The sequence below is a fragment of the Ixodes scapularis genome, unplaced genomic scaffold, assembly GCF_016920785.2.
Source record: "Ixodes scapularis isolate PalLabHiFi unplaced genomic scaffold, ASM1692078v2 PGA_scaffold4__175_contigs__length_147842914, whole genome shotgun sequence".
Classification (NCBI taxonomy): Eukaryota; Metazoa; Arthropoda; class Arachnida; order Ixodida; family Ixodidae; genus Ixodes; species Ixodes scapularis.
The window spans coordinates 96,415,877-96,436,203 of NW_024609879.1; the positions used below are offsets into that span (position 1 = coordinate 96,415,877).

Here is a 20,327-nt window from a genome sequence, read left to right on the forward strand (position 1 = left end):
TAGCAGCGTAACGAGCCTTGATGATTTCGCTCAGGCGATTAAAGTGGTAAGACATTGCGATGAGGACGTAGAATCGACAACTCCAACGCGAAAAAGAGTATGCATACTCACACAGACGCCGACAACGTGACATTCGAATGGTTTGTTGACGCGGGACGCGGTGCTTCTTGCCCGTACTCCATTGCGCGTGCGTTCCAACTGTCGTCTGCTCTTTCAAACTTGGCTGCTTTTTGTCGTCAGTTCGTTCAAACGACAGCGGCTCGTAAACCAAACATTGACCCAGTAATTGCGATAAGAACTAAGTGCAGGCCTCAAAACACTTTTGAAGGTTGGTTGGGGTAAGTCGGCTAAGTGTAAACAGATACAAGAAGTTGTTGATCATTTTTACCAGTGGCCATCACCGACTTGTAATGCCCGCTTCTACTTGAGGTTTTCAGTATCGATGTCCACCATCTCAGCTACTGTCCACGCTTTTGCAGTCCGAGCGACGTCGCGACTGAAAATAGCGAGCAGAATCTCGACGTGGGAGTCAGGCTTTATCGCCCATTCTGCGGCGTCCACGTGAAATGAATCGCCGCAAGTCACATTATTCACGCAAAGTTTTGCCTCGATAGTTTTTGCTGAAGCCGCTCAAGTAGTCAGACATTGTTAGGAGGACGTAGAATCAACAATTCCAACGCGAAAAAGAGCACGGGGACTCCCACCGACGCCAACAACAACGCAATTCAATGGTTTGTTTATGGGCGACGGCGGGCTTCTTGCCCACCATCCACCGCGCATGCGCGGCGCCGGTGACGTCCGCTAGGGGCGCTCCGGTTTGTTTGTAAACATGAGTTGGTGTATAGACCTTTCCAGCTGCATTCTCGAACTAGGCGCGTTACTGCTCGCGTCCCTGGTTTTGAGAGTGCATGCCAGTGTTGCCGGGCTTTGCTGAGCTGTGGAGTTGCTTGTCCGGCAGCGGTTTGCATGGGTACTCGTTCGGTTTTACGGAAAAGGAGTGTGGTCCGGAAAAGATTTCTGTATTCGGTAGTATGAGGCATGGCGTAGAACAATCCCAAATCGACTGGGCGCCACTGCGTCGTTGTAGGATGCACGAACAACCAGCGGAAGCGCAAGCTTGACGACGAGTGTATCTGCAGCGAACATGGCGTTGACAGAAATCGGTGCGGGTGTCCAGCTGACGAAAGTTTGCGTTTGGAGTGGTTAAGAGCTATAAATAGAAAAGGTTTTGTTCCAACTATATCGTCTCGCGTATGTTCCCAACACTTCGTCGGTGGGAAGCGCACGGATCAAAACAACGTTCCGATGATCAACCTCGGTTATGCCAGAAAGGTATGTATACAACTATTGAATATGTGATTTTGAGATCCAAGCTGTTCAGCCGATGCGATTCCCGGTTGCAGCGATGCTATTTACTGATCTTACTCTGGGTGGTGATGGGCCGTCGGCGTTTGATTCGCTACCAAAATGGACCGTTTCCGTGTAAAAAGGTTCGTGTTGTCGAAACAACAGCCGAGTCGACAAACCGCATGCAAGCGATTTGGCGAGCGACGAGACAAGCTAGCGACGGCGACCCGCTTCGCTGTTGCTCGGTCAGTCGTGCAACGATGCAAACTGCATGAAAGTGACGGGAGCGAGCGACCAAGACGATGAGCGACGTTTTCCAGGAATCCAAAAACCGAGCGGCGCGACGGGCGACAGTGAGAAATCTCCGTCGCTCGTCACTGACTCGTCGTTGCCGCCGTCGCTCGTCTTCGTCGCTCGCTAAATCGCTAAAATGCGGTTCGGTCCGCGAGTGTTAGATATGTGCCATGACTTTTAATATTTACCATTGCAGAATAAACCTGTACTAGTGAGTGCTGACTATGGTACAGGCTACCAGCATGCTAATCAGGTATGCTTTTGTTACAAAAATTTCTATCATTTCTTTTTAGCCCTGTATTTTCTCAACTTCATGAACTATCCTTGGGGCAAAACTCCTTAGACAATTATTACGGCAGAGATAACTGGGACGTTACTCCATTGTTTGTGTCAGTAATTGCCTTATTGCTTTGACTAATCTCTTCACTATGATTATTTACATAATTTAAAATACTTTAAGATGCTCCATTCTAAACATGTTTTCTGCTCAGTTTGGAACCATGCCACACAGAATGATCCAAACAGCAGACCCTGTAAGTACCTCCACGAACCCTGTGAATCGGCTGGGCATTACACACTTTTGCTCGAGCTTTATCTTGTCGCATTTGTTTCTCAGACGCAGTTGCTGCACTCTCACTCGTTCACGAGGACCTCTCTGACCGAAGAACTGCTGACCGAGCCGGTGAGATATTTGTGCCCTTCGTGACAAACGCGTCCTCCCATTTCCTTCGACATACTAATCAGAGTTTTGCCTCGTCCTTCCCAGGCTGAAGCCGAGCAACGCACGCCGAGACAGACGGCAGACCCTGTAAGTACCTCCACGAACCCTGTGAATCGGCTGGGCATTACACACCTTTGCTCGAGCTTTATCTTGTCGCATTTGTTTCTCAGACGCAGTTGCTGCACTCTCACTCGTTCATGAGGACCTCCCTGACCGAAGAACCGCTGACCGAGCCGGTGAGATATTTGTGCCCTTCGTGACAAACGCGTCCTCCCATTTCCTTCGACATACTTATCAGAGTTTTGCCTCGTCCTTCCCAGGCTGAAGCCGAGCAACGCACGCCGAGACAGACGGCAGACCCTGTAAGTACCTCCACGAACCCTGTGAATCGGCTGGGCATTACACACCTTTGCTCGAGCTTTATCTTGTCGCATTTGTTTCTCAGACGCAGTTGCTGCACTCTCACTCGTTCATGAGGACCTCCCTGACCGAAGAACCGCTGACCGAGCCGGTGAGATATTTGTGCCCTTCGTGACAAACGCGTCCTCCCATTTCCTTCGACATACTTATCAGAGTTTTGCCTCGTCCTTCCCAGGCTGAAGCCGAGCAACGCACGCCGAGACAGACGGCAGACCCTGTAAGTACCTCCACGAACCCTGTGAATCGGCTGGGCATTACACACCTTTGCTCGAGCTTTATCTTGTCGCATTTGTTTCTCAGACGCAGTTGCTGCACTCTCACTCGTTCATGAGGACCTCCCTGACCGAAGAACCGCTGACCGAGCCGGTGAGATATTTGTGCCCTTCGTGACAAACGCGTCCTCCCATTTCCTTCGACATACTTATCAGAGTTTTGCCTCGTCCTTCCCAGGCTGAAGCCGAGCAACGCACGCCGAGACAGACGGCAGACCCTGTAAGTACCTCCACGAACCCTGTGAATCGGCTGGGCATTACACACCTTTGCTCGAGCTTTATCTTGTCGCATTTGTTTCTCAGACGCAGTTGCTGCACTCTCACTCGTTCATGAGGACCTCCCTGACCGAAGAACCGCTGACCGAGCCGGTGAGATATTTGTGCCCTTCGTGACAAACGCGTCCTCCCATTTCCTTCGACATACTAATCAGAGTTTTGCCTCGTCCTTCCCAGGCTGAAGCCGAGCAACGCACGCCGAGACAGACGGCAGACCCTGTAAGTACCTCCACGAACCCTGTGAATCGGCTGGGCATTACACACCTTTGCTCGAGCTTTATCTTGTCGCATTTGTTTCTCAGACGCAGTTGCTGCACTCTCACTCGTTCATGAGGACCTCCCTGACCGAAGAACCGCTGACCGAGCCGGTGAGATATTTGTGCCCTTCGTGACAAACGCGTCCTCCCATTTCCTTCGACATACTTATCAGAGTTTTGCCTCGTCCTTCCCAGGCTGAAGCCGAGCAACGCACGCCGAGACAGACGGCAGACCCTGTAAGTACCTCCACGAACCCTGTGAATCGGCTGGGCATTACACACCTTTGCTCGAGCTTTATCTTGTCGCATTTGTTTCTCAGACGCAGTTGCTGCACTCTCACTCGTTCATGAGGACCTCCCTGACCGAAGAACCGCTGACCGAGCCGGTGAGATATTTGTGCCCTTCGTGACAAACGCGTCCTCCCATTTCCTTCGACATACTTATCAGAGTTTTGCCTCGTCCTTCCCAGGCTGAAGCCGAGCAACGCACGCCGAGACAGACGGCAGACCCTGTAAGTACCTCCACGAACCCTGTGAATCGGCTGGGCATTACACACCTTTGCTCGAGCTTTATCTTGTCGCATTTGTTTCTCAGACGCAGTTGCTGCACTCTCACTCGTTCATGAGGACCTCCCTGACCGAAGAACCGCTGACCGAGCCGGTGAGATATTTGTGCCCTTCGTGACAAACGCGTCCTCCCATTTCCTTCGACATACTAATCAGAGTTTTGCCTCGTCCTTCCCAGGCTGAAGCCGAGCAACGCACGCCGAGACAGACGGCAGACCCTGTAAGTACCTCCACGAACCCTGTGAATCGGCTGGGCATTACACACCTTTGCTCGAGCTTTATCTTGTCGCATTTGTTTCTCAGACGCAGTTGCTGCACTCTCACTCGTTCATGAGGACCTCCCTGACCGAAGAACCGCTGACCGAGCCGGTGAGATATTTGTGCCCTTCGTGACAAACGCGTCCTCCCATTTCCTTCGACATACTTATCAGAGTTTTGCCTCGTCCTTCCCAGGCTGAAGCCGAGCAACGCACGCCGAGACAGACGGCAGACCCTGTAAGTACCTCCACGAACCCTGTGAATCGGCTGGGCATTACACACCTTTGCTCGAGCTTTATCTTGTCGCATTTGTTTCTCAGACGCAGTTGCTGCACTCTCAAGGCTAGCCCACATGGCGCGTTTTTCAGTGCGTCTAGACGCGCGTCTCGGCTTGGCGCGCGCGCTAAGCCAGACGCGTACGCCCAGTCAAACCACACGCAGCTCTACTGGCTCTACCGCGCAGCGCTTCGCGTCTGCGTTTCCGAAGCGTCTATCCAACGTAGCCAGACGCGCTTAAGAAACACAAGCAAATTTTAAATAGAAATCGCGCGTTAAATGATGGCTACATGCCGTAATATTTAATTTTATTAATAGTAAGCACGCATTTTTATTACAGCAATTGCAGTGAAGCTCAATTTTACTAATTTTCATCCTTTTTAGTGCGTAGGCCTCATCCACGTTTCGATACGCCATTGGCATCACCATCGCCCGCACCAAAACATTCACAGCTGGCCGGCTGGCCGCTGACTGGTGCACGTGGTGCAGAGGTTGCGTTGTGGCGGTTGTTGCCGGTGTTGCCGGTAGTATTAATGTACCTTTGTCTCTCGGTGTCCTTCTAATCTTTACATTTCGCCTGCCAGAGTGCAGGACGCTTTTGTACTTTGCTAGGTCCTCTCTGTTCCGCTGAAGGAGCGTAGCCTCTCCCGCGGAGCAGAGAGGATTCCCTGGACTTGTGTAAAAGGTATGTTAAACTGATATCCGCGGGGGGAAGGACGTAACTACCCATGTTCGCCCTGCTGCTAGCGTTGGCGGGGCCTAAAAGCCGTTTTTATTTAAGGCCGCGAGCGTGCAAATTTATTTATTTATTTATTTATTTAGATACCTTAAGGACCCCCTTGGGGGTATTACATAAGGGGTGGGTACAGAGCGTAAAACAAAAGGGTAGAAAACACGCCAAAAACAACTCGCGTACAAAGAGCAAAAACACACAAATGTGAAAGGCAAACTGTACACATATAGATGGTTCGTACAAACCTAAAGTGGGGAGTCTAGCAAGCGTTTCTTAAATTCTATCGGGTCATGAGTGATGATGACGTTCTCGGGAAGATCGTTCCAATCAATGGCAGTGCGTGAAAAAAATGAATTCTGGAAGGTGACGGTTCTTGCTTTGGGGCGTCTTACGCCGAGGTTATGTCCCGTACGACGAAGCCGGTATTCTGAAGATATGATGTATGATGACCGGAGGCACTGACTGTAGTAAAATTTGTGAAAAAGAGATAGCCTAGCAAGTTTACGACGGACAGAAAGGACAGGGAGGTTTGCACGGATTTTAAGATTAGTTACGCTAGAAAAGGAAGAATAATCTGAGTAGATAAAACGTACTGCACGATTCTGGAGTGATTCGAGGTTATTGATGAGATAGGCCTGATGCGGGTCCCAGATGGCAGATGCGTACTCCAATTTAGGACGGACAAGGGATGAGTAGGCAAGCAGCTTTAGGTGAGGAGGGGCTAGCTTAAGGTTACGTTTTAAGAAGCCTAGTGAGCGATTAGCAGTGGAGATAACGTGACTGATATGAGTAGCCCAGGAAAGATCAGATGAGAGGTGGACTCCGAGATACTTATAGGAAAGGCTTTTCTGCAGAGGTACGTTATTAAGTGAGTAGGAAAACACGGAGGGGCTTACACGACGTGTAAATGACACGAGCTGGCATTTCTGGACGTTAAGAGACATCTGCCATTCTTCGCACCACGCTTGAATTCGTATGAGGTCATCTTGAATGAGTTGGTGGTCCGAAGGGTTAGTTACTTGGTGGTAGATGACGCAATCGTCAGCGAAGAGGCGAATATGCGACGTGATTGATACGGGTAGGTCGTTAATGTATATTAGAAATAGGAGTGGTCCAAGGACCGATCCCTGAGGAACGCCTGAGGTGACTTCGGCAATAGAGGATGATGACTGGTTAACGGTAACGAATTGATGTCTATGCGTAAGAAAGCTAATGATCCAGTTCAAAATCGCGGGGTCTAAGTTAAGTTGATTAAGCTTGTATATGAGACGTCTGTGAGGGACCTTATCAAAAGCTTTAGCAAAGTCTAGAAAGATGGCGTCAGTTTGAATGTTAGAGTCGAGGTTAACATGCAGGTCATGGACGAAAGACGCGAGTTGAGTTTCACAGGAGAAGTTTTTTCGGAAGCCGTGTTGGGCGGAGTGGATATAGTTGTTTTCTAACAAGTGATGAATGATTTTGGAGTAGATGATATGTTCCATTATTTTACACGACACGCTTGTTAGGGAGATGGGACGGTAGTTAGAAGGGGAGCACTTGTTTCCGTTTTTGTAGATTGGGACGATCTTCCCAACTTTCCAGTCGTATGGCAAGGAACCAGTAGAAAGTGACTGTGCAAAAAGCTTTGCCAATATTACGCTAGATATATCTTTAGTATTTTTCAACACTTTTACATTTATTTCGTCAATACCGGCTGATGAAGAAATCTTAAGGGTGTCGATGATTTTCACAATGCCAGCCGGTTCAAACGTGATCCCATCCATGGATGTAGGAAAGGCAGGAGGAACCATAGAAAACATATCATTGCACTCTTGTGTGAACACTGAACAAAAAACATCATTGAATTTTTCTGCACATTCGTCATCAGGAACCAAAGAGTCATCGTCGTTTTTAAGATTGATTACTATTTCAGGTTTAGGATTAACGACATTCCAAAACTTTTTTGGGTTGCTCTGCAGCATGCATGGGAGATCAACATTAAAAAACGCTCGTTTTTGTGTTCTGATTGCGCTTCTGAATTGTCTGTCGGAACTATAGAACTTATCCCAGTCCGAGCTGCGCTCCGTGGTTTTGGCTTTACGAAAGAGTCTCTTTTTTTTCGTGCTTAAACCTTTCAGGGTATCATTAAACCATGGAGCAGAAGCGCTTTCGAAAAATGTCACAGTTGGGATAAAGCTTTCAGCTAGTTGTTGCATTTTAGATTTGTACATAGTCCAATTTTCACAGACGGACCGATTGTCAAAGTCTATTAAAAGGACATCTAAGAATTTCCCTAGCTCAGTATTCATTCCTTGATAATTCCCTTTCTCGTATAGTTTTACGGTTTTCTTCCGCTTCGATTTTGACTGAATATTTAAAGAAAATGTGCAGTAAATCACTTTATGGTCACTTATTTCGTGTAGGTAGTTTATCGACTTTAGAGAGTCAGGATCAGAAACAAGGATGAGGTCAAGGATGTTCGAAGAGTGGGTGGTTGATCGTGTGGGTTTAGTTACAAGCTGCGAGAGATCGAAATTGAAGCAAAGGTTAACGAAACCAGTCGCTTCACTCGTATCAAGAGGGACCGAAACGGATAAGGCGGGCCAATCAATAGAGGGGTAATTAAAGTCACCGAAAAGCAGAATACTGGATTTGGGATATTTAAGGTACAATTCATTGAAAGCGTCATTGAGGTTAATTAGAAAAGATGGATCGCTGTGAGGGGGTCGGTAACATACACCGATAAGGAGCGAAGCGTGTTGAACCGTGCAGGAAAGCCATAGCATTTCCAACGGTGAAGACAAGCTTACTAGGTTGCACACAAAACTATCTTTTATCGCAATCAAGACCCCCCCTCCCCGGCCACTTTCCCTATCTTTGCGGAATATATTGAACCCAGAAGTGCCCGTAAAAATTTTGTAAACTCCGCGCGCGCGGGTGTGTGTGTGTGCGTGCGTGCGCAAGTGCGCTCTGCCTTGGAATGGCACAGGGCGGCTACCCCTTTTTGTGTGTGTATCTTTCTGTTTCGAGTGTTTTTATTTATTTTCCTTTCCCGTATCCCCTTCCCTACTTGGCGGCGGGCTAGCAGGCCCACCGGCGTAAGGGTCTCAACCTTTTTGCCTAGCCTCGCACACTGCCGAGTGGGTATCGCAATATGTGCAAATAAAAAGTATTATTATTATAATTATTATTATCGCCTTTGTCGCGAGGTCCGTGGCGAAAACTACAGTCCTACAGTGGCGAAAACAGTGGAGAAAATTCAAACGCTCCTTGCAACTAGTGAACACGGCGGTTCATTGGTTGTTGCCTTCTGGACGCAGCGCGAGACGCGACGCGTGGACGCAAAATATCTGGCTCCTCCAGATACGCCGGAATGCGCCAAAAAACGCTCCGTTTCGTCCCGGCGCCGGAAGTGACGTCAAAGCGCAGGCGCAGACGCGACGCAGACGCGGAGAAAAGCGCACCATGTGGGCTAGCCTTCACTCGTTCATGAGGACCTCCCTGACCGAAGAACCGCTGACCGAGCCGGTGAGATATTTGTGCCCTTCGTGACCAACTCGCCCTCCCATTTCCTTCGACATACTTATCAGAGTTTTGCCTCGTCCTTCCCAGGCTGAAGCCGAGCAACGCACTCCGAGACAGACGGCAGACCCTGTAAGTACCTCCACGAACCCTGTGAATCGGCTGGGCATTACACACGTTTGCTCGAGCTTTATCTTGTCGTATTTGTTTCTCAGACGCAGTTGCTGCACTCTCACTCGTTCACGAGGACCTCCCTGACCGAAGAACCGCTGACCGAGCCGGTGAGATATTTGTGCCCTTCGTGACCAACTCGCCCTCCCATTTCCTTCGACATACTTATCAGAGTTTTGCCTCGTCCTTCCCAGGCTGAAGCCGAGCAACGCAGGCCGAGACAGACGGCAGACCCTGTAAGTACCTCCACGAACCCTGTGAATCGGCTGGGCATTACACACGTTTGCTCGAGCTTTATCTTGTCGCATTTGTTTCTCAGACGCAGTTGCTGCACTCTCACTCGTTCACGAGGACCTCCCTGCCCGAAGAACCGCTGACCGAGCCGGTGAGATATTTGTGCCCTTCGTGACCAACTCGCCCTCCCATTTCCTTCGACATACTTATCAGAGTTTTGCCTCGTCCTTCCCAGACTGAAGCCGAGCAACGCACTCCGAGACAGACGGCAGACCCTGTAAGTACCTCCACGAACCCTGTGAATCGGCTGGGCATTACACACGTTTGCTCGAGCTTTATCTTGTCGCATTTGTTTCTCAGACCCAGTTGCTGCACTCTCACTCGTTCACGAGGACCTCCCTGACCGAAGAACCGCTGACCGAGCCGGTGAGATATTTGTGCCCTTCGTGACCAACTCGCCCTCCCATTTCCTTCGACATACTTATCAGAGTTTTGCCTCGTCCTTCCCAGGCTGAAGCCGAGCAACGCACTTCGAGACAGACGGCAGACCTTGTAAGTACCTCCACGAACCCTGTGAATCGGCTGGGCATTACACACGTTTGCTCGAGCTTTATCTTGTCGCATTTGTTTCTCAGACGCAGTTGCTGCACTCTCACTCGTTCACGAGGACCTCCCTGCCCGAAGAACCGCTGACCGAGCCGGTGAGATATTTGTGCCCTTCGTGACCAACTCGCCCTCCCATTTCCTTCGACATACTTTTCAGAGTTTTGCCTCGTCCTTCCCAGACTGAAGCCGAGCAACGCACTCCGAGACAGACGGCAGACCCTGTAAGTACCTCCACGAACCCTGTGAATCGGCTGGGCATTACACACGTTTGCTCGAGCTTTATCTTGTCGCATTTGTTTCTCAGACCCAGTTGCTGCACTCTCACTCGTTCACGAGGACCTCCCTGACCGAAGAACCGCTGACTGAGCCGGTGAGATATTTGTGCCCTTCGTGACCAACTCGCCCTCCCATTTCCTTCGACATACTTATCAGAGTTTTGCCTCGTCCTTCCCAGGCTGAAGCCGAGCAACGCACTTCGAGACAGACGGCAGACCCTGTAAGTACCTCCACGAACCCTGTGAATCGGCTGGGCATTACACACGTTTGCTCGAGCTTTATCTTGTCGCATTTGTTTCTCAGACGCAGTTGCTGCACTCTCACTCATTCACGAGGAACCCCCTGACCAAAAAACCGCTGACCGAGCCGGTGAGATATTTGTGCCCTTCGTGACCAACTCGCCGTCCCATTTCCTTCGACATACTTATCAGAGTTTTGCCTCGTCCTTCCCAGGCTGAAGCCGAGCAACGCAGGCCGAGACAGACGGCAGACCCTGTAAGTACCTCCACGAACCCTGTGAATCGGCTGGGCATTACACACGTTTGCTCGAGCTTTATCTTGTCGCATTTGTTTCTCAGACGCAGTTGCTGCACTCTCACTCGTTCACGAGGACCTCCCTGACCGAAGAACCGCTGACCGAGCCGGTGAGATATTTGTGCCCTTCGTGACCAACTCGCCCTTCCATTTCCTTCGACATACTTATCAGAGTTTTGCCTCGTCCTTCCCAGGCTGAAGCCGAGCAACGCAGGCCGAGACAGACGGCAGACTCTGTCAGTACCTCCACGAACCCTGTGAATCGGCTGGGCATTACACACGTTTGCTCGAGCTTTATCTGGTCGCATTTGTTTGTCAGACGCAGTTGCTACACTCGCACTCCTCCATTAAGACGTCTCTGATCAAACAGCCGGTGAGATGCCCATGCCCTGAATTATTTAGATATTCTCAATTTCCGGCGGGTACATTGATGCTGATCAGAAAAGCTCGTACTTACCCTTCTAATCATGGGAATGTTTAGGGGTAGTTTTTCATAGAACTAAAATTGGCATGTTAGTGATGAAATATGTGCTGCCTAGTTTTTAATTTAAAAATCAACAAAGATTGAGGTTTCCGGACCCTTCAACTCCTTCACCATCTTGCGAGTCACGTGCGCTGTGAAATCAATGGGGGACGCGTGGGATTCCCGTGAACCCCACGCGTCCCCAAGAAGCACGCCTGCACAGCGCGCTTCTTGGGAGCCGTTCGGCCGCCCTCCATTTCCCGTGTCACAACTGCCATCGTCGTCTTACCATTTGTGATTATCATCTCTCGGAGTTTCTTTCACACTACAGACACAACGTGCGCAGACTTATGCCGTAGTTGTTCAGACATAATCAAATGTCGTAGACACCAAGACGCGGTGAAGAGTACGGTGCAGACGACATTGCGCCTAGCACCCGTCATTATGTAGCGGAGCACGTGACATCTCGTACCACGTGATGGCCATGTTCTTGGCAGCCCGAGGCCAATGCTGCTAGACAGAACCGAAGTTTCGGTTTCAATTTTTGCTCGCTTTTTCTTTTTCCTGTGTTCTAGTTTGAGTGATTAAATTAAAGTAGTTATTATTTTTGATCCAGGTGTCGCAGAGGGACCAGTCGACGCAGTGGGAAATGGACCCATGTGATGACCATACATACTGCCAACTTCCGAGGATTGGACTGCGGCGCCCTTCAATGTCGGAGAAGTTAAAGGGCGACGACATTCAGTTTTACACTGGTATCTCCAGCGACGTTTTCAGACAGCTGGCAAGTGCAGTGTCAGCACTGGGACCTGTCAGCAGCAAACTTTCCACCGCTGACCAGCTCCTCATGTGCCTCATGAGGCTACGTCTAGGTCTGCTGTATGGTCACTTGGCTAGAATTTTTTAAGTGTCCGTAAGCACAGTCGGAAATATAGTGAAAACCATGATGGTGCTTCTGAAGAAGGTGATGAAGCTGGTGGTTGTCTGGCTGTCGAGACCCCAGATTCAAAACAGCTTGCCACAGTCATTCATTGAGAATGGCTTTGGTAAAACAACGTGCATTGTTGACTGCACGGAAGTGTTTCTTCAAAGGCCCACAAAACTGATGGCGAGGGCACAGACATACAGCGCGTACAAAGGACACAACACGATCAAATTTCTTACTGTCATTGCCCCAAATGGTCTTCTAATGTTCGTCTCGAAGGCTTATGGCGGGCGTGCCTCCGATAAATTTATCACGGCTGACTCGGGCGTCCAGGACTACTTTTTTCCTGGCGACGAGATCATGGCCGACAGGGGCTTCTCTCTGGACCGTGATCTGGAGGTCCTTGGTGTCAAGCTGAATGTTCCTGCCTTTACTAAAGGTATTTCTCACAAGACAGCTCGTCAAATGTTGAAGAGCTTAATCTAATTTTTTGTTTTTTTGATTTTACAGGGAAAGCACAGCTCAGCGAGAGAGAAGTAACAGGAACTCGCCGGATCGCCTCGGTTCGTATCCATGTGGAACGTGCCATTAACCGAATTAAGACCTACCGAATATTCAAACAAGCACTGCCAATCAGGTCAAAGAAGATGATTAGTGATATGATTTTTGTGTGTGCGGGATTGTGCAATCTCAAGCCTGCTCTCATTGCCAGCACTTTTGAAAAATAATTGGACCGTAGACTTATGTTGACCCAAGCTGCCCGCCAGTCCTGAATCGGTATCATTGATCTTGGACGACAGCCCAGCCCTGAGGAAAAACATTTTAATTAAGAACAATTAAATTTTTGTCAATAGGTGAAGGAAAAGTTATTAGAATAAAATGAAAAGCTTCAGATAATTACATTAGAGTGGTCACCCATATCATTATTATAATTGTGAAGCGTTGTAAGAGTGCATAGAAATTGTAAGAAGTAGATATGAAGTCTTAATTTTTAACCGATCATCACAGCTTTTAGCATCCATTCAAAAGAAATTGCCAAAGACACCAATTTTTGTAAACTAAATAGACGCCGAAAAACATTCACTGGTTTTCCGAATAGAGAAACAATGGAGAATCTCCAGGCTAAAAATAATGTGCCCCGATCCCCCAGACAAACAGCACGAGGTGGAACACACAAATTTTTATCACTCTAACCGAAAGAACACACAAAACGTCTTCACTCAGGTCCAGTTCTGGCCAGGAAACAGGACAGAAAGTAATGGTTACATACTGGTCTCTAGGCCTGCGGTACCTACATTGCACTGAGCTGCCTATATCGTCCTTCAATCGTCAACAGTCCTTGCTCGTACAGCCTCTCAATGCGTGGCAGCATTTCGGTGAAGTAGAACCTTCTCATTCGTGGCATGTTGTTCGTGATGTACTCTTCGTTAAGCTTCACTTTCACGACGGTTGCACTTTTAATGCTCCAGATGTAGAAGAAACAGGTCTTCTTCCCTGTGCAAAGCATCTGGAATTGCACTTGTGCATAGAATCTGTTATGTCCATCTTGAAGCAGGTCATACACTCTGTCCCCTATGAGCTTCAAATCATACTTGGCTGGCGTTTTGAGGCAGTCGTCCGTATCTGGGCACTTGATTTCAAGAAGCGCATCACAGTCTTCAATGATGCCGTCTGGACTGGCAGAAAGCCATGGCATGTGGCTGCAGATAACCGTTCCGCACTGGTTGACACTCAGCTTATAGTCCCGCACAAATTGAGCTCGTGCGACAGGCTCGTAGATCTGTCCATGGCGCGTGGATGCATTTCCTGCGACTTTGGGGCACACTACACTTGATGCAGATTTCTCCAACGATGTTGTTGGGCGAATGGGCACCACCTTGACTTTGGAAGCGGTGAGCCTAACCCGTCTTGCTATGTGCCAGAGGGGTGTGGCCGATGCAGCCTTGTCTCCTCCTCAAGGAGGACTGCTGCTGCAGGGCTCAGCATTACAAATTTTTCATAGAAACTGTTGCAAGCGGTACAGCTTCCAGGAAGGCTGTCAACATCTTCGTGGCTAGTGTGATCCTTAGTTCTGTCTTGTGCCACCTCGTTCCGTTGCTTGCGTGCTGGTGCATTGAGGGACTGGTACAGAAGTGTTCCTGTATAAAATATAAACAAAAATTATGGCTAGGCTCACTGGATATTTTGTTTTTATATAAGGAAAAGAGAGTCTTGTTTTTTTGTGTGTCGGTGGTTAAAGACGGACAGTGTTTGTGTACCTGCAGAACCTAACAATCTAGCCGAAGACCTTCCTAACCTATTAACTGAAAAGCAAATGAAAGAGTTCTGCCATTTTATCAAGTAGAGCTAAAAAGAAAATCACACTGTAGGTTAGTTATTTTCAAAATAATTATTAAATATGGTGGTTCCTAGATGTCTATCGTTTGTACACTCTTAATGTTTGATCACATTGCATGCTTTGTTATACTCTGTCATATGGCAGAGTTTGTGTATGATGCACTATCGTTAACAATATGAATAGTATTGCTGGAGCGTGTAACCTTGGGTTCATGCTGCACTACCTCCAGGCCAATAAAACAGCGGAGTGAACGAAGAGAACAGATGGGCTGCAATAATGAGCACTAAGTAAGTGCACATTTTTGCAGCCCCTTTCCACTTCAGTTTTACCAGCCTCGAGGTAGTGCAGCAAGTTCCAAAGGTCATTTGCTCTGGCGTTCCCAGCACATACGATTCACAATAGTACATTGCGTCTTTGATGTCACATTGTGCACATATTTGCATTTGTATAATATTGCTATGTTTTCATGTGAAATTCTATCGTTTTTGTCCCCATTTTGAAACTTGCATATCTACTGCTGGAAGCCGCATACAAGCGTACTACGCTTCAGTCGGCCTGTGGCTTCTAATTTCATTGTTTTCCTGTACGTTGTGTAAAATAAAGTGAGCAATGCATTCTGGTGATGCCTCTTTCAGATTGCTTCTGTTAAATAGTATTATAGTTTTACACAAACAAAGCATTTGATGAGAAAACATACCCGGAACTTGGAAAAGCCCTGGATACGGCGAGTTCTCATGAAGAGATTTTAGCTGGGCAGCGTCCATCACAGTCTTCAGAGGCCTTAGCTGGCTAGCTTGGGTAGGTTCATCCACAGTCCTTTTTCCAAGCTTAAATGTGATCTCACTTAGCCTCCCAGGCTCTACATTTCGCTTCGTACCCTTGTTCCACTGTGCTTCACTGTCTGTGCAGCTGAGGCCTGTCATGCCTCTGGCAACATCCAGGTCTACTTTCCACAAGACTGCACCAACATGGCTGCACACTCTAGCCTGACCTGCCATGCAAGTGCAGCCAGCCGTGATCACTTCTCCAGTGTTCTTCGCACACACCCACACATTTTTTGTAGGATTGTTAACAGCCTGCGACGGCTTCACTTGGCCTATGATGTAGGTGACAGCCTCGTCTACCTGGTGCACACTCAGGGCCCCGACCCACCCACACTGCAGATAGTTGTATGAATCCAGGCTCTTGAAAGCTTTCACATCCTTGAGGTCGCATGCTTGTGTACTAAGTAAATAGTAAACAATGTCGGCCTGCCTGATACCAGGCCACAGTCTGATGTCGTCAATCCACATAGTGACGTCTTCGGGGTGAGCATAGCACTCGCCATCTGAAATGAGTGGAGGCTGCATGTTACATAATATACACAACGGTTGCTTATAACTACAAATCACTACTTGTAACTTACCCCCAAGTAAGAGATTGGTTCAAGGGTTGCACACTGGGCACATACCAAATGTTTCCAAATTCTGATTTGGCCTAACGAAATGCTGTTTGTTAATTTTACTTTTACCAACAATATTTGTGAGTGTCAAAACACCCACTGCGGTTGAAAAAAAAAAAATGGAGAAGTTAGTTTCATAACATCGTGACTCCTGCAGAGTGAGGATCGGGCTCTGAAGATCCTTCACATTTTTCATCACAGATGCGCGACTTTCTTAAATCGTTCGCGTTTATAGCAAAAGATTACCCTACGAACGCACGTTTCCACCGCACGAGCGTCTGTCTGTCCGTGCTCTCTTACACGGCGCACATGCTTGTACTGAAAATTCTACAAGCGATACCTGCGCTACGTCGCATTCTTTAACACTGCGCTAACTGCTACTGTTTATAAAGCGCAAAGTAAAACATTCGCGGGTTTGCAGAAGACATGTTACATATATCGCGTTCGCATATCGATAGGCGTTGGCCGGTAAAGCAGCAGTCTGCTTTCACCGAGCGTCGCGACGGCCGGTGCTACTGATGTCGTCTGCTGGTAGTTGAGAGCTTCCCTGAGCAAAGCCGTTGCCCTAAATGACGTGTGTGGTTGCCAATTGTTGTGCCTAGATAAAAAGTATAATCCTGCAGCTCGAATCAAATTTGTGGACCAGTCGGTGGCCGAGTGTTTATCGCGTAATCAACATTGCGTGCTGCACGTTAATAACATCACTGCACTGGCCAAATGCCGCGTTTGCCAAATCCAAATGGCCTATCTACAGTGAATAAACACTAAAGGCTGAACTCTATGGGACGAATATGCTGCGAATAACCGACGGATTTTGCCCGGCGGCTTTTGCTCTGCGCGTCGAATCAACACAGTGGCTGCTACGTCGCGCGCAAAGCGAGCGTGCCGTCGGGCAGCGTTTGCCAGTTATTCGTCACATAATTCGTTCCATGGAGTTCAGCTTTAAGTCGTTCCCCTTGATGGCCGAGAAATTTGCCCATCGGCCTACTTATTTTTTAACCCCCTTACTTCGCATTGCAACTCACCTCTGATCAGTACCGGCGGCTTCGACGGCGGCATCGGCGGCGTGATAGCCGCTCCGGCAGTCCCACGGGCGGACGCCATCCTTCCGAAAGCGCAAAAAACAACTTATATGCGGACTAGAAAAATCCAGGGTAGCGAAAAGATGTATAAAAGATAAAATAAACAGTTCGTCCAATAAAATATGGGGAAAACGGCTCGTGGAAACGCGCTGTAGCACAGGCCGTTCAGGTAGATTCACGCATGGACACTCGTCGCCCACAGCTCGGCATGGCGCTGGCACTGGCCAGCTACTAGAGGTCGCGGTAGACGGCTATGGCCGCTCCCTATCGGCTAAAATTGCAAAGGTCTATACCGGCTCGAGAATCCGACCGGTTCCGAGCGTTCGGAAGGCCTTCGGCGCGGGCGCTGCTGGCGATTTGGCCATTTGTCGGTGCGTCAGCGCGAAGTGGCTCCCGTTCTGAACTGATCTTTACCCCGTGTTTGCTGTCGTTTGTGGCCAATGAAGTGTTACGCCGGATTAGTGTTTAGTCGCGCAGCAAATGCAATGCGAGCTGCCCTGGCCGCCCGCTTCATACAGCCTATCCAACACGTGCTTTAGTGGTGCCCTCTCGAGCCGTCGACACGGAGTGCGGCAGCCGTGAGCGCTCGATGAGCTCACTACTCCTCCCCTAGTTCACGGCCACTCAAGCCAGGACCTACGACGTCATAAAGGAGGTTATTTTTTGCTTGTTTATGTAATTCTAATTCGCCTATAACTTTTAAAATAAAGCGAAATTTGAGAAAAGAAAAGTTTGATTAAGTTACTACGTTCAGTGCGCTCATGTTCGGTGCAAATTAAAACCAGTCAAAAAGTCATTGCAGGGCCCCTTTAAGGAGCCAGAGTTGCGCGTCTGTTTTTCACGTGCCGCAGCGCCGCCATTCGCCGTGATCCGGTCACGTGAGGAGCAGACTCAAATGCCGTGCAGGACGTTGCGCGCGCCCCGGCGTACGTTCCCCTGCTTTTGGATAGGGCCATGTAGAAGTAGAAGGGAAATGCCCAGCATTTCTCTTCTACTTCTGCATGGCCCTACCCAGCATTTGCAAACGGCGTGCTGACGGCGGTTTTTTGCAACGTGCATTCCGCCCATCAAGACTGCCGGTCTTAGCATCCTATTAATGGCATCCTCTCTAAACATCGCCCTCAAATATGGCGTCTAGTGAACACCCTCTATTCGCCTCGAGATTCGATCGGCACGGCTCATGTGGTAAAAAGCAGAACTACGCTTTTGTTTTGCACTTGGAACAAAACGAATGCTACGCACGCGAGGCCTATGCCATGGAATCAAGCGCACTGGAATCAATTAAAAGGTAATTGACTAGTTATTTTGTTACTTTCTTCGATTACTTCTGCGTTACTCCAAGGAAAAAATTTCGGTGGCTTAGCTCGGCTGTGCCAGGGTATACGTAGCGTGAGCTTATGCGCACAAAATGAGGTGCTATCAAGCAGCTCCGGTGCAGCGTCAGACTTAGCTACTGCGCAACGGAGGCACACAGGTGGGCACGCGGCGGCGCCAGTGCGTCTGCCGCGGCTATGACGTCACTCCTCTGGAATGCGGAGCCTGGCGAGGCGCGCGCAGTGGCGGCGGAGCCCGCGGCAACGGCGACGCCGCCCCGCCAGCAGTGCGCCAAGTGACGTCACTGCTCCTCGCGCTTGCGCAGCAGTGCTCATTATGCGAGCCACGTGAAACTGCTCAACCTCGGCCAGTGTAGCACACGCTACAAAACGCAAAAGACAAGCAATCTCTGCTTCGTGTTTGAAGTGCGAAAGCTTTGGCTCCATCAAAAATAAAACAAATAAAATTTATTTACTACGATCTACGCCTTTATTTTAGGTTACTAATTTTAGGACGACCAATCTATAAAGTTTTGAAAGACTTAAACAGGTTTGAAACTAACGAGTCTGGAGCTGTCCAAAAGTACTGCACTAAATCCCATGAACATGCGACAAATGCATTTGGGCAATGGAGGCACGCACACCATTGGAGATAATCCGTTTTTGGCGTCGGCAAACTTCAAAACGCTATTCCCCTCAAGATGTGGTTTTCTATGGTTGTACCTTGCCTAAATAGGGGCCGCTTTACCCACTAAAGCTGACTGGCTGTGAGACCAAGATGCGGTACTTACGATTGGCTACATTTCGAAGACTCGCTTCAAGGAGGTTCTTATCCGACCGAATTCGATCGAACTTGATCTTTCTTGAACACCATGCTCACGAGAACAAAAATTCGCCCGACATATTAATGCATAATCTTTCAGCTGAACTGCGTTTGCCGTTTAGAAAATATTAAACAAACAGCATTGTCACTGATCCGCAGGCCGTCATGCGTTTACTGCCGCCCTTACGCGCTATCAATACTAGCGTCAAAGTCAGACACTGTTTGTTCTCGGAAAAATAAGGGTGTGTTCCATTTCCTTAAAACTTCTGTCTTAGTCCCTGCAGGCAAAATCGGCTGACGAGGAGCCCAGCATTTTCTTGTTTCTAAGATAACCAGGTCAGCTTCGGAGTCCCAAGCCGTTTTGATGTGCTCCCCGGCCAGCCTATTGCCTGCTGTCGAAAGTTGTTTTACTGACGGCAGGGTTGATGAGATAGGTTTCTCTGTTCTAATGAACCGGTGCTTCGTACCCGTCGTGTTTCCGCCTTACGCATCCGCTAGTACGATACCAGGTGACAGAAGCCACATAGCTGGTTGGCAGACATGTACACGTTGCTCAAGGAAGGGAACTAAATACCGTTACTCGTTACTCGCTCTAAAAGTAACTGAATACGTTACTCGTTACCGCAATTCAAAAGGAACGCGTAAGTTACTTCAAAAGTAACGAGTTATTTTTCACGTTACTTTGACGACCAAATACAGAACTGTTTTTGTTTCGTGGTTTATAGTTAAGCAGTAGCTGCCTCTTGAAGTTTTCATCGGTTATGTTTCCCCGTTTCCTTGAAAATACATCTCCGGCGACGCTGAAGGGTAGTTCTACCGACGCGTTCGAAGGAACGGCAATTCCTTTGAACTCGTCGGTAAAACGACTCGGTAGTGGGTTCTGTGCCTTCCCGTGTTCGCAACGTCCGGGTTTACGTTTGCTCCGCACCCGGTTTTAGAAGGTTCAACCAACGAACCTGGATGAAGGACATCCCCAGCTGTAGAGTTCAGTACGGCAACGTTTATCGCTGGACACGTCAGTCGAACTGTTTGGCGATATACGTTGCTATACAGTCATACTGTTTAGTTGTACTTCGGGTTGCCCACCTACCTTTCTCGCAATAGACGACTACTCAGTTAAGAAAAACAAGGCCATTTAAGCGGCATTTTCCAGGCTACTCCTCAAACGTAACGAAATACCGTTACTCGTTACTTGGCCT

The 20,327-nt window shown here is 48.7% G+C and overlaps 1 protein-coding gene and 1 pseudogene across 1 annotated transcript; one reads left to right on the plus strand and one right to left on the minus strand.

Moving 5' to 3' along the window:
• Nucleotides 1-2,141: 2,141 nt before the first annotated feature.
• LOC120839892 (paternally-expressed gene 3 protein-like) lies at nucleotides 2,142-11,105 on the plus strand. The gene is made up of 29 exons (XM_042293644.1): nucleotides 2,142-2,174; nucleotides 2,258-2,323; nucleotides 2,408-2,449; nucleotides 2,533-2,598; nucleotides 2,683-2,724; nucleotides 2,808-2,873; nucleotides 2,958-2,999; nucleotides 3,083-3,148; nucleotides 3,233-3,274; nucleotides 3,358-3,423; nucleotides 3,508-3,549; nucleotides 3,633-3,698; nucleotides 3,783-3,824; nucleotides 3,908-3,973; nucleotides 4,058-4,099; nucleotides 4,183-4,248; nucleotides 4,333-4,374; nucleotides 4,458-4,523; nucleotides 4,608-4,649; nucleotides 9,138-9,203; nucleotides 9,288-9,329; nucleotides 9,413-9,478; nucleotides 9,563-9,604; nucleotides 9,688-9,753; nucleotides 9,838-9,879; nucleotides 9,963-10,028; nucleotides 10,388-10,429; nucleotides 10,788-10,853; nucleotides 10,938-11,105. The coding sequence occupies exons 1-29, from the start codon at nucleotides 2,142-2,144 to the stop codon at nucleotides 11,103-11,105; spliced, it is 1,671 nt and encodes a 556-aa protein (XP_042149578.1).
• A 2,191-nt stretch (nucleotides 11,106-13,296) lies between these two features.
• Nucleotides 13,297-16,303, minus strand: LOC115319737 (annotated as a pseudogene).
• Between the last annotated feature and the right edge of the window lie 4,024 nt (nucleotides 16,304-20,327).

Excerpts from the sequence above, each read along its gene's own strand:
- LOC120839892 (XM_042293644.1), top strand. The coding sequence starts at position 2,142 with ATGCCACACAGAATGATCCAAACAGCAGACCCT. Across the intron at positions 3,000-3,082 it reads CGAGACAGACGGCAGACCCT|ACGCAGTTGCTGCACTCTCA; the intron begins GTAAGTACCTCC and ends TTTGTTTCTCAG. Across the intron at positions 9,330-9,412 it reads CGAGACAGACGGCAGACCCT|ACGCAGTTGCTGCACTCTCA; the intron begins GTAAGTACCTCC and ends TTTGTTTCTCAG.